The 11,250-nt window shown below is 54.8% G+C and overlaps 1 protein-coding gene across 1 annotated transcript; it reads right to left on the bottom strand.

Annotated features, from left to right (window-relative positions):
* Positions 1-2,942: 2,942 nt before the first annotated feature.
* Positions 2,943-6,349, bottom strand: EN2 (engrailed homeobox 2). Its single transcript, XM_030264264.4, has 2 exons — positions 5,023-6,349; positions 2,943-3,260 (listed from the first exon to the last, which is right to left on the bottom strand). Exons 1-2 carry the CDS (start codon positions 5,564-5,566, stop codon positions 2,944-2,946), a joined length of 861 nt encoding a protein of 286 aa, XP_030120124.1. The 5' UTR covers positions 5,567-6,349; the 3' UTR covers position 2,943.
* Between the last annotated feature and the right edge of the window lie 4,901 nt (positions 6,350-11,250).

The raw sequence follows: 11,250 nt of genomic DNA, 5'->3' as shown, positions 1-11,250 counted from the left end.
GGTCAGACAACGGAAGCTATTTTTCAAACCAGATTTAAAACTCTTTTTGAGCGGCCACTGCCATCGATTCTCTCCCAAGGGATCATAAATCACCTGCCTCCATTAATAGAGGTAACAAAAAAGAAATATATATATATATATATATATATCAAAAGTATGCAAACTAGAGAGGCTGGGGAAATAAAGCAAGAAGCCCACAGTATCCTGGTAGCATCCCCGCACTCAGCCCTGCCCCTAGGTTCTCCGGGCAGGTGAAGCCCTTGGTGCACTGTCCCAGCGGCAGCTCCGCTCCTGGAGAATTTTGCCCCTTGCAGAATATATCCCAAAGTAGCAGCTTGAGAAAAATAAAGTACAAAATAAAATTTTAAATACTCTTCCCCCTTTCCCCCCATTCTCCTTGGTTTTGTCTGGGAGCGAGTCCCCTGCAGCAGGAGCGACCCTGAGGGTGAGTGAGGCTCTGCCCTTCCTCCCTCTCCTGCCTGCCGAAAGCTATTTCGGAGCTCTTGTGCCCTTTGTCGCAGCAAGGCGGGTGATCGTTTTATTTTTGTCCAGCCTGTCCTAAAATCGTGGTACTGTCATTTCCCGGGGCTGCCAAGTATTTTACAGGGTGCCTGGTTTCGTGGCGTGGCATCGGCAATATTCCATCCCCTCTTCCCGAGCTCCGGGGTTACGTGTTTTCCTAGCAGAGGTTTTCCAAACGCAGCCTGTCAGAATATCACACCACCGGGTATTTAAAGTCTTGAAAAGGTGAAACCTGTTGACAGTACGTGAGATTAAAGAGATTTTCCTTTCCGTTTGCAGCTCCTTTTGAGCGGGAGGAGGAGTGCCCGAGAGGGGCTCGGTGCCGGCTGGCGTTCGTCCTCTCCTTCAGCCTAGGAATGAATCCCCCAAAGTTTCCTCATTAAGTCAAAAGGCTGATGAAACGCCTGCCTGCAAAACCACCTCTCTCATAAATCGCCACAGATTTTACCCCCCATACACATACCCCTGTAAAGAATTAAAACTACGAAATACTTCTAATTCCAGCTCCAACGCTCAGAAGTGCAGTCTGAAGGCTGTATGAACATTTAGGGATATATATTCCCCAATAGCTCCATTGTAACGTCTGAGTGACACGGGTTGGATTTCGTAATAAAGTGGGTTCTTTGGTTGGGTTGGTTTTTTTTTAATTATTATTATTTAATGCAGTCCTCGAGAATCGAAACACACAAAATGCAGCGAGAATGTTCACAATGTTGAGAACACAGTTGTAAATAGAAACATTCATATTTCATCCGATTATAAATATTTGATACTGCAATTGTAAAATGCACATGTTTTATAAACTGGAGAGAAGAAAAAAAAATCCTTTGCTTTCTTGCTAAAAGGCAATGTCATTTAATCCTGGCCCCTAAGCAGCTGATGGTTATTCACAGAATTTAAAATTACAGTTTTTATTTTATAGCTGGATTTTCCTTCCTTTTTTTCCTTTTTTTTTTCCTTTTTTAAATTTTATACTACTATGTACAGTGTGTATCTATTAGAGCTGCAAAATAAAGAGGTTTTAAGGCAAAGCGAGAAGATTTCCCCCCCCCACAAACAGCGTCGCAGGAGAATCCGTTCCTGAGCAGCCGCCCACGCACACCCAGGCCCACGCGGGACAAATTCCCCTCCGGGACAAACGGGTTCAACGCAGCACAGCGCCTCGAACCCCCCAAAAACTCCGATTTCAGGGAGGTGTCTGCGTGAGGAAGGGGGTGTGGGGTGAAGCACCCACCCGCACGCTGCCGTGGAGCGTCGCGCTAGCGGGGACCGCGCTGCGCAGGGGAAGGTACAACTAAAAATGGGAATTTTTTGGGGGGGAAAGGGGGGCTAAAACGCTCCCAAATGTTTCGGGGAGGTGATGCTGGAGCGGAGCCGGGTCCCATCCCTCGGTTGTCCTCCGCGGAGGGACAGCGGGGCCGTGAGGGAGCAGCATCCCGGAGAGGCTCCCGCTTTTCGGAGATGGGGTTCCCGGAGTTATCCCAACAGGTTGGAAAGGGGGGTGCTGACCCCATCTCTGCCCAGCATCCACGCCTGCATTCCGCATTCACGGGTGCCCGTGGCTCTCCTTGGCGGTGATGGAGGAGCAGAGGCGTAGGAAAGGACCCCGGGCATGTTTCGAGACGGTGCTTTGAGATTTGTTTCCCTAACGTTACTTATATCTTTTCTTTCTTTTAAAATTAAATTCTCCTCGTCTATCCCCAAAATCAGCCCCAGACACCCCAACTCCAAAAAAAAAAAAAAATTTACAAAAACACTACACCAAAAAAAAACCAAAACAAAACAAAAAACACACCCAAAAAAGGAAAAAAAAAAAACCAAAAGAAAAGGTTAGGGGTGGGGTGAAAAAAAAAAAGTTAAAACTCATAGAACAAATAGGAGAACTATTTATTCGGTTCACAGTCGTGTGAAATGCAGCAATAAAAATCTTTGGACTTCAGCAAAAGTTGTTTTTAATTTTTTTTTGAATTTCAAAAAACAGCGTCCAATGTCCATTAAAACTGCGCTTAAGTCTATAAAAAAGTAACTTAAGCTTCAAAAAAAAAAAAAACTTAAAGATAGCATCTAAAACTTCATACAACCAAAAAAAAAAAAAAAAAAAGCAACGAAACCAAACAACAAGCCCAAACCCCCGAAACCAAAACCAACCAACCAAAAAAAAATATTTTATAATCAGATATCTTGGATTTTTACACCACCTTACCTGTAAATTATATATACATAGAATATTGCAGAATTATATCTAATACACAATATTTTCACTATTAATGCTGGTATAATCTTTATACACTGGCCCTTATGTTTCTTTTTATTTTTTTTTAATTAAATTATTGCATTGTATAAACTTTGACTGCAAACGGCCCCCCCACCCCTACCTCCCCCTCCCTCCGTGGCTTCCCTCCCACCCCCCCTTTCCCTTGGCTATTCACTGTCCGACTTGCCGTCTTTCGCCGTGGTGGAGTGGTTGTAGAGCCCCTGGGCCATGAGGTGCACTGCCAGGGAGTTCTTACTGCCCGTCGCCTTCTTGATCTTGGCTCGCTTGTTCTGGAACCAGATTTTGATCTGGGACTCGTTGAGGCCGAGCTCCTGGGCCAGGCTCTGCCGCCGCTGCTCGGTCAGGTACCGGTTCGTCTGGAACTCGGCCTTGAGTCTCTGCAGCTGCTCGGCGGTGAAGGCGGTGCGAGGCCGCTTGTCCTCCTTGTTGGGGTTCTTCTTCTTTGGTTTGCGGGAGCGGGGACCTACGGCCGGGAGAGAGGAGGAGAAGCACCGACACCGCTGCGGGCACAGCTCCCGCCTGGGGGGCACCCTGCTCCGGCAGCGCCACCCCCTCGGGGGGAAGGGTCCCCGCTTTGTGCCTCCGCTGCCAGGGATGCTCGGGAGGCGGCGGAACGGCAGCCGCAGCCCCCCGCAGCCCCCCGCGCCCCGCTCGCTGCCCGGCTGGACCCCCCTCCGCTCCCCCGGCCCTTTTCTCCCAGCCACAAACGCACTGACCGAGCCCCTGTGTCCCGGCAATGCCCGGCGGGGAAAGCTTGCACAGGGGCAGAGGCACGGGGCTAAATTTTATACCCTGAACAGATTCTTTTTTTTTTTTTTTAAGAAAACCTCTATACTTTTTCACTTTTTTTTTTTTTTTTTTTTTTTTTTTGTGAGTCGCGATAAAAATTATAATGGAAATCCTCTTGCACTTTACTCGGCCAGCAGCATTCCGCCTCTCCGCTGCAGTGCCCATATGGCGCTGCACGGCCCGATCCGAATCGCCGGGATTATTCTCGGGAATATTATTCTCGGCAGCACAAGGAGCCTTTTCTGCCCGGGCCGAGCCATTGTGAGGATGTATGTTAATTAAATATTAACAAAGGAGAGCACTGGAGAACAATGGAGTAAATTCCAATTCAGCTCGGAATATTACCTCTGAGTAAGAGTTTGTTTTCAGATATTACGAACTAATTTTCATCTCGTTTTACGATCCCTTCCTCAGCTAGCCGACTCCCGGGTGAAAATCCTACCTCGCCGCTTTTGTAAGAGAAAGACCCATATTTTTTTTTCCTTTTCCCCGGGACAAGATCTCCTGCTTGATGTTTTCCATGCCTTCCTCCAGTATTTTCTACTTGTTTTTAACCGGGGTTTTACCGATCTGCCGGAGCCAGCCCTCCTGTCCCAGCGGTAGTGAAAGGACATTTTACCCCCTGCTTGTTATTTTTTAAATTTTTTTTTTTAATTTATTTTTTTAAAAGATAATTTCAGAACGTTCTGCCTAAACCCTTGCCAAAGGACGGACTCTGCTAAAGAAGTTTCCCTGCTCTTGGAAATGTCCCCGGCCCCCACAGAGCTGACCTACAGCATATGGGGGGAAATTAAAAGAAAGAAAAGACACGGCGGCAGCTCGGAGGCCTCTTTTAGAGAAATAAGCGATCGCGGATTGTTTTTGGCCAAAAAGACTAATCAAAACAAGGCGAGGCCTGTAGAAATGCCACCTCCCCTTTCCAAAACCCAGCTCAGGGGGGGGTTCCCGGCAGGGAAAAGGAGAGCTCGCCGGGAGGATGAGCGGGGAGCCCGAAGACAGTTTGTTTTTTCCTCCTTCTTTCATAAAACTCCTCAGTTGGTGGGAAATGCCCCGAGCCCAGGCGGCCTCAGCTCCGCCGCGGCGGCGGGGACAGAGGGAGGGACCCTCGTTCCCTCCTCGTCCCTGCGGCTCCGCGCACCCCCGGCCGACCCTGCATCTTCGAGCGTTTTCAGGCCGTTTTAAGCAACTCGCCCACCCGCCAAAAAAAAAAAAAAAATCAAAAAAACATAAACAAAACCCCTCAAAAAAGACCAAAAAACAAAAATCAAAACCCAAACAGAAAAAAGAAAAACAACCAGAAGAAGACGGAAAGGGAAAGGGGAGCGGAGGTTTTGCCACGCCGCTTCCCGGCCTCGCGGGCGGGCGGCGGCGGCCCGGGGAGCGCGGAGAACGGGCAGCGGCCGTGGGGAGCGGGGCTGCGGCGGGGCAGCGCTTACCTGAGGAGGGCCGGTCCGAGTACCGCGTGCAGTACACCCAGGCGGGCCACAGCATGGGCTGGTTCCCGGCGTTGGAGCTGGCCTGGGAGCTATCCGAGTCCGAGCTCACCGACAGGTCGCCGCCGCTCAGCCCCCGCGCCTTCAGGGCCGCCTCCAGCGCCGCGGGGTCCCCCCCCTTCTTGGCGGCGCCGTGCAGGGCCAGCCCGGCGGGGCCGCCCTCCCCCCGGCCCGGCGAGCCCGCCCCGCCGCCGGGCAGCGGAGCCCCGGGGGCCGGCGCCGCGGCGGGGCTGCGGCGGCTCTCCGCGCCGGGCCGCCGGGGCTCTCCGTCGGGGCCGCCCGCCTCCTTCCTCCGCCCGAACTCGGGCCGCAGGATGTTGTCGATGAAGAAGTTGGTGATGCGGTGCGGGTGCGGGTGGGGGTGCGGGGGGTCACCGGGGGGGAGCAGCAGCCCCCGCCGCCCGCCGCCGCCGCCGGGCTCCGCGTCGCCGCCGGACTCCTGCGGCTCGGCCGCCTCCTCCCGGGGGCTCCGGCCGCCCTCCTCCATGCTGCGCGGCCGCCCCGCCGACGGCTCCGCTGCCCGCCCGCCGCCGACCGGGCGCTGCCGAGCGCTGTCTGTTGTTGCTGCTGCAGTCGGTTGTTCTTTATTTTAATTTTTTAATATCTATATTTATATATATGTATATATATATATATATATACACGCACACACAGGTGTCTATTTGCTTTCGTTTCTCCTGGCTTCGCCCGGCATTCAAAATCCAGAGTTTGAAAAAAAAAAAAAAGGAAAAATTTTAAAAATTAAGAGTAATTAAAAAAAAATATTAAGAGACAAATGCAGGGAGACCCGCAAGCCAGCAGCCGAGCCTGCACCACTTCCAACTTTGACAAAAAATGAAAACACAGGGGCTCCGGTCCTCCCGCCGCCGCTCGCCGCCTCTCCCGCCGCCGCTCAGCCGCTCGGTCCCGCGGCGCGCTGCCGCCTGCTGCCCCGGCCGCCGCCGCCGCCGCCGCGCCTCATCCGCGGAGGAAAAATTAGCGATAATAAAAATAATAATAATTGTGGAGCGGAGGAGGGGGGTGGGGAGGGGGGTGCCAGAGCAAAAAACGAAGCGCCGGTGTCGGGGCGGGGTGGAGGCGGGCTCTCAGCAGCCGGTGTCCCGCGGAGGGCAGGGCGGTGAGGGGCGCCCCGCGGGGCTCCGGCCGGCAGCGCCTCGCCCCGCGCCGCCCCGCGCCGCCCCGCGCCCGCACATGCGGGGCCGCCGCGGCTGGGGGGGGCGTCCCGCCCTGCCCTGCCGCCCGCCCTGCGCCGCGCTACGCCCCGGCGGCCGCCGCCGCCGCGCCCGGGCACTTCCACTCGGGTTGTTGTCCTTTAGGTTTTAACGGGGCCCCCGCCGCTGACGTCGCGGGCCCGGGCGCTCCGACACGTGCCTCGGGCCAATGGCAGCCCGGGCGAGCGCACACGTGGTGCGGGGCGCCCCGGTAAGTGACAGCGCCCGCGCCCCTCCCCCGGACGGGCCCGGCCCGGCGCGGCCGCCGCGGGATGCGCGGGATGCGCGGGGGCGGCCGCGGGTGCCTCGCCGCGGGGCGCTCACCGCCGCCCCCCGCCCGCTGCGCCCGCCGCCCCTCATCGGCCATGAGTTACCGGGGGTTTCATCGTCCCGCTGTTTACCGGGGAGGGGGCGGCATCCCACAATTCCTTGCAGAAACGCATCAATAATATTAAGCGAGCGGCGGCGATACAAAGGGGTCTGGGGGGGGGGGAGGAACAGGCCCGGCCCGGTGCCCGCGGGCTGCTCGGGGGTCGCGTCCCCTCCCCGCAGCGCGGTTCGGCCGTAATTGACTCGTCCTTCCCGCAGCCGGACAGGAGCTTTTGATCTGCCCTGACCTCTCCCCAAACGGCGTCGCGGCGCCGTGCTGCCCCCCAAAACGCCGGCCCGTCACCCTTTGGACCCCGCAAAAGCCCTTGGTTCTTTAGGACGGGAAAGCTGCCGCAGCTGCTTTGCTTGTCTTTAGGGAGAAATACCCCGGAATAAAACTAGGGAGCAAGGTGCGACTGGATGGAGGAAGGGTAGGGGGGCTGAACAGGTTGCGGGGCTCGGATCCTCCGCGGGGAGCAGGAGAGGGGAGCGACAAGGCGGGGGCGCGTCCTCCCCCCGCGGCTGACCCGAGATCCGTGTCCGGGCCCCGCACGGTGCCACCGCCCCGACGGGGCGCGCCCCGAGGAGCTGCGCGACCCCGCCGAGGGCCGAGCGGGGTCGGGAGGTGCTGGCCCGGCCCCAGTGTCTACCGCACCCCGAGCGCCGGCTCTCCCCCTAAGTGACGTTTTTATTTGGAGGTGGCTTCCCTGCGGTGACACGCATCGCTCGCCACCTTGAAGGAAAGGGACAGTGAGCCTTTCCTCTTCTTTTCCTTTTTCTTTCCTCTTTCTTTCCCTTTTTACTTCCCTTTTTCTTATCTTTTTTGTTTTCTTTCCCGTTTTCTTTTCCTTTATTATTTCATTTCTGTTTAATTTTAAATCAATTTCCCTATTTTCTTCGTATTTCGCAGCGGGTAGGGTTCACCAGAGAAGACCAGCAGTGGCTGATCCAAAGTTGTTTTGCTCAAACAAGCACCCAGAGGTTAATTTCTTCAAGAGCCCCATGAAAAGCGATTAGCCTGTCTCCCAAGAAGTATTTTCTAATTACTTGGAAGCTCTCGCTCTACTACTACCCCATAATTAAACGTGTTCAAGGTGTTGCACTTCAAATATTTCGCTCCCGGGCGGACCCAAGTTACCGATAAAAACTTTAAACCTCCTTGAACCCCTTGTTACCTGCCCGCCCGCTGCCGGTACAGCGTTAACCTTCCCATTCGTTATCCCGCTCCTTCGCGGGGACATTTCTACCGTACGTAGGACAGGGAGGAGAATTCCTGAGGTAAACTCCGAAGTAGGAGATCAACAAAGCTGTACAAAACAATTACTGCATCTGCCTGTCCTCTGACAATAATCCAGCACCTCAGGTATGCAGAGGCAGCGGGGGGGCTGCGAGGGGTGAAGGAGTGATCTGATACCGAACCGAAGAAATCTGAACAGTCTATTTTTTTTTTTTTCCCAAGGTTATTTTTATCTGGGAGCTCAATCTCTGTAGAAACATTCCCCAGCAGCACTATTGCTCGCCGGTCTGCAGTCGCCTCGCAAGCGGCATCGCAGCGTGCGGGGGCTTTTCCTCGGGAACCACTGTGGGTCACCGGGAGAGGTGGCTTGACAATGGGAGTTTGGCTTCGTTTCCTTCTTTGCTTCAGCCTCCCCTCGCAGACCTAGTGCCTGCAAATGTCACCTCTCCGCACACCAGCAATATTTCTTTTCCTTACGCTCTCCGCGTAGTTTCAACGAGGCTCATTCCATGCTGCCACCCTTTAAAAATTTTATATGTTTTCCTTCCCTGAAAAAAGTGAGTGTGCGGGGGCAGCAAACGCTGCCCTTTGCTCGGCGCAAAATTTTGGCACTGAGAACTTTAGAAAGGGGAGGACAGCCCGGGAGCTCGGCACGGGGAAGGAGGGAGGGAGATTGCGGCCGGGGCCGGGCTGCGGGCAGGCTCCCGGGCTGTTTGTGCCGCTCCTCCGAGCGAACCCTCCTTCCAGCTTTTTCCCACACTCGGGAAAAAGGAAACCAAACCAAAACAACAAACCCCGAGGTGCTGGGGAGCCAAAATGCCCAGAGCAATAGTGGAAGCCAAGGGAGGTGCTGCACCTCCCGTTCTCCCAGCATGGAATGACTGCCTGCAAAACGCAGGCATGCACCAAATTTCGCCGGGTTTACAGCGATTCATTCCCCCATTTCCAGCCAGTCCCTGCCCGTGCCGCCGGGGGAGGTCTGGCAGCGACCCCGTGGGCACAGCCTGGGCACATCCCCGCGGCCCTCATGTGCCTCCCGCTCACACTCGGCTTTTTTTTCCGAGCGAAGCCTTTGAGGCAGCTTTGCCAGAGCGTTGGAGCTGCTGGCGGAGGATGGAGGAGAGGGGAGAGGTCGCTGCTCCTTTGCCAGCCCGGCCGTGCCGCGGGCGGTGTGCCCGCCGCTGCCCGGCCTTCCCTGGCTTCTCGCACCAATTTTGGAAGGGGAAAAGCAGCAGCAACCCCCGCCTAGCCCTGTCCAGGCTTTCCTGGAGCCGGCGGGCCGGAAGAGCTCAGCCAGCACGGCCGCATTTCCCCAGTGCCGCCTGCTTCTCACTGCACCGCCGACAACCACAAGAATGAAAGCCACAGAACCTCCGGATTTTCCCCATTCCCCCCGTGCCAGGCAGGATGAAGGGCCCTTTGCGGCCGCCGGGGTCCCACCCCGCAGCCTGCGGTGGGACCGGCATCGCCCATCCATCCATCCACTTCAAGCGGGAATACTTTCCCATCAACGGGGGCAAAGAGACGGGCTGGAAACCCTGGCTTCCACTTTCTTGCAAGATCATGAAAATTTCATGAGCTGCTCGTGGCGAGGGCAGAGCCCGCTGCTGCCTCCCCGGCCCGGCCCGAGACGGGCTCCCCGCGGAACGGACGAGGGCACCGGTGTGGGGCACGGAGGATGCTGGAGAGGGAACGGGTGAGGGTGAATGTCAGAGCCTGCACTCGGGAAAGCAGCGCTGGGTCACGGCTGCCGTTCGCAGCAAGGAGTGACGGGGAGCAGCCACCCCCCACCGCCTCCCCTTCCCACGGGAGGGAGGGTGCGCGGGTGGGGTGGGAGTGCCGGCCCCCGGCTCGCCCTGCCCCTGGCCCTGGCTCGCCCTGCCCCTGGCCCTGTCCTCTCTCTGCCCCGTCCTTCCCCTGCCCTCCCCCGGCCCCTCTTCTTGCCCTGCCCCTGCCCACGAGGAGCAGCTCCCTCCCCTCCCGCCCGCCCGCTGGGACTGGGGACAGCCTTCCCGGGCCCAATCGAAAACTGTCAAACAACAACAATAAAAACCTCCAATTTTGTCAAAGTTAGGTAGAAAGTAAGGGTAAACAACAGCCCAGAGCACGATAATATGGTGATCATAGAAAGAAAGGAAGAAAGGAAGAAAGGAAGAAAGGAAGAAAGGAAGAAAGGAAGAAAGGAAGGAAGGAAGGAAGGAAGGAAGGAAGAAAGAAAGAAAGAAAGAAAGAAAGAAAGAAAGGAAGAAAGAAAGAAAGAAAGAAAGAAAGAAAGAAAGAAAGAAAGAAAGAAAGAAAGAAAGAAAGAAAGAAAGAAAGAAAGAAAGAAAGAAAGAAAGAAAGAAAGAAAGAAAGAAAGAAAGAAAGAAAGAAAGAAAGAAAGAGAGAGAAGAGAAGAGAAGAGAAGAGAAGAGAAGAGAAGAGAAGAGAAGAGAAGAGAAGAGAAGAGAAGAGAAGAGAAGAGAAGAGAAGAGAAGAGAAGAGAAGAGAAGAGAAGAGAAGAGAAGAGAAGAGAATGGGAGGAAAAGGAAAGGAAAGGAAAGGAAAGGAAAGGAAAGGAAAGGAAAGGAAAGGAAAGGAAAGGAAAGGAAAGGAAAGGAAAGGAAAGGAAAGGAAAGGAAAGGAAAGGAAAGGAAAGGAAAGGAAAGGAAAGGAAAGGAAAGGAAAGGAAAGGAAAGGAAAGGAAAGGAAAGGAAAGGAAAGGAAAGGAAAGGAAAGGAAAGGAAAGGAAAGGAAAGGAAAGGAAAGGAAAGGAAAGGAAAGGAAAGGAAAGGAAAGGAAAGGAAAGGAAAGGAAAGGAAAGGAAAGGAAAGGAAAGGAGAGGAGCCCTTTCGGTTTCCCAGGGTGAAGGCAATGTTCGCTGCTGCGTGGCTGGACCCCCAGAGCCCTCTGCGGCAGAGCTCTGGTCCGGTTACCCGAGCCAGCGAGGCCCCGTCAGGACGCTGAGTGACACTGGCTGTCGGTTCCCTTCCCGGAGCGCCTGGACTTCGTTTTGCCGAGCCGTTCTTTAAAAACCCACCAGCCCGAAGCATAACCAGGAATGAAACTATCTGTCACTGCGGGAAAGTTTTTGGCCTGTGCAAATAAATAGTTGGTAAGCCCCTGTTTAAAAAAAGGGGGAAAAATTAAAAGAGATTAAAAAATAAAGCTGGGAGCTAAACTTCCCCCTGTGTCTTTGAGTTACACCTACAACTACTGGGGGCAGAAACTGGTGCCGGATTTTTGCTTCTTTACAAAGGTGCTGTAGGTGGGCGGGACGTGGCCGGTACAGCCCGACCCGGCCCGTCGGTCCCCGCCGGGGGATGCTCGGGCTCTGGCTGTGCTTCTGTCCCGGGCAGGGCTCACGGTCCCCGG

Source organism: Taeniopygia guttata, chromosome 2, assembly GCF_048771995.1.
Source record: "Taeniopygia guttata chromosome 2, bTaeGut7.mat, whole genome shotgun sequence".
NCBI classification, from domain to species: Eukaryota; Metazoa; Chordata; class Aves; order Passeriformes; family Estrildidae; genus Taeniopygia; species Taeniopygia guttata.
Note: the sequence above shows the minus strand (reverse complement) of the source record. Positions and strands in the feature narration are given on the sequence as shown.

Coding starts and splice junctions, on each gene's coding strand:
- EN2 (XM_030264264.4), bottom strand. CDS start 5,566: ATGGAGGAGGGCGGCCGGAGCCCCCGGGAGGAGGCGGCCGAGCCGCAG. Junction 3,261..5,022: donor CTCGGACCGGCCCTCCTCAG/GTAAGCGCTGCC, acceptor TCCCGGCCGTAG/GTCCCCGCTCCCGCAAACCA.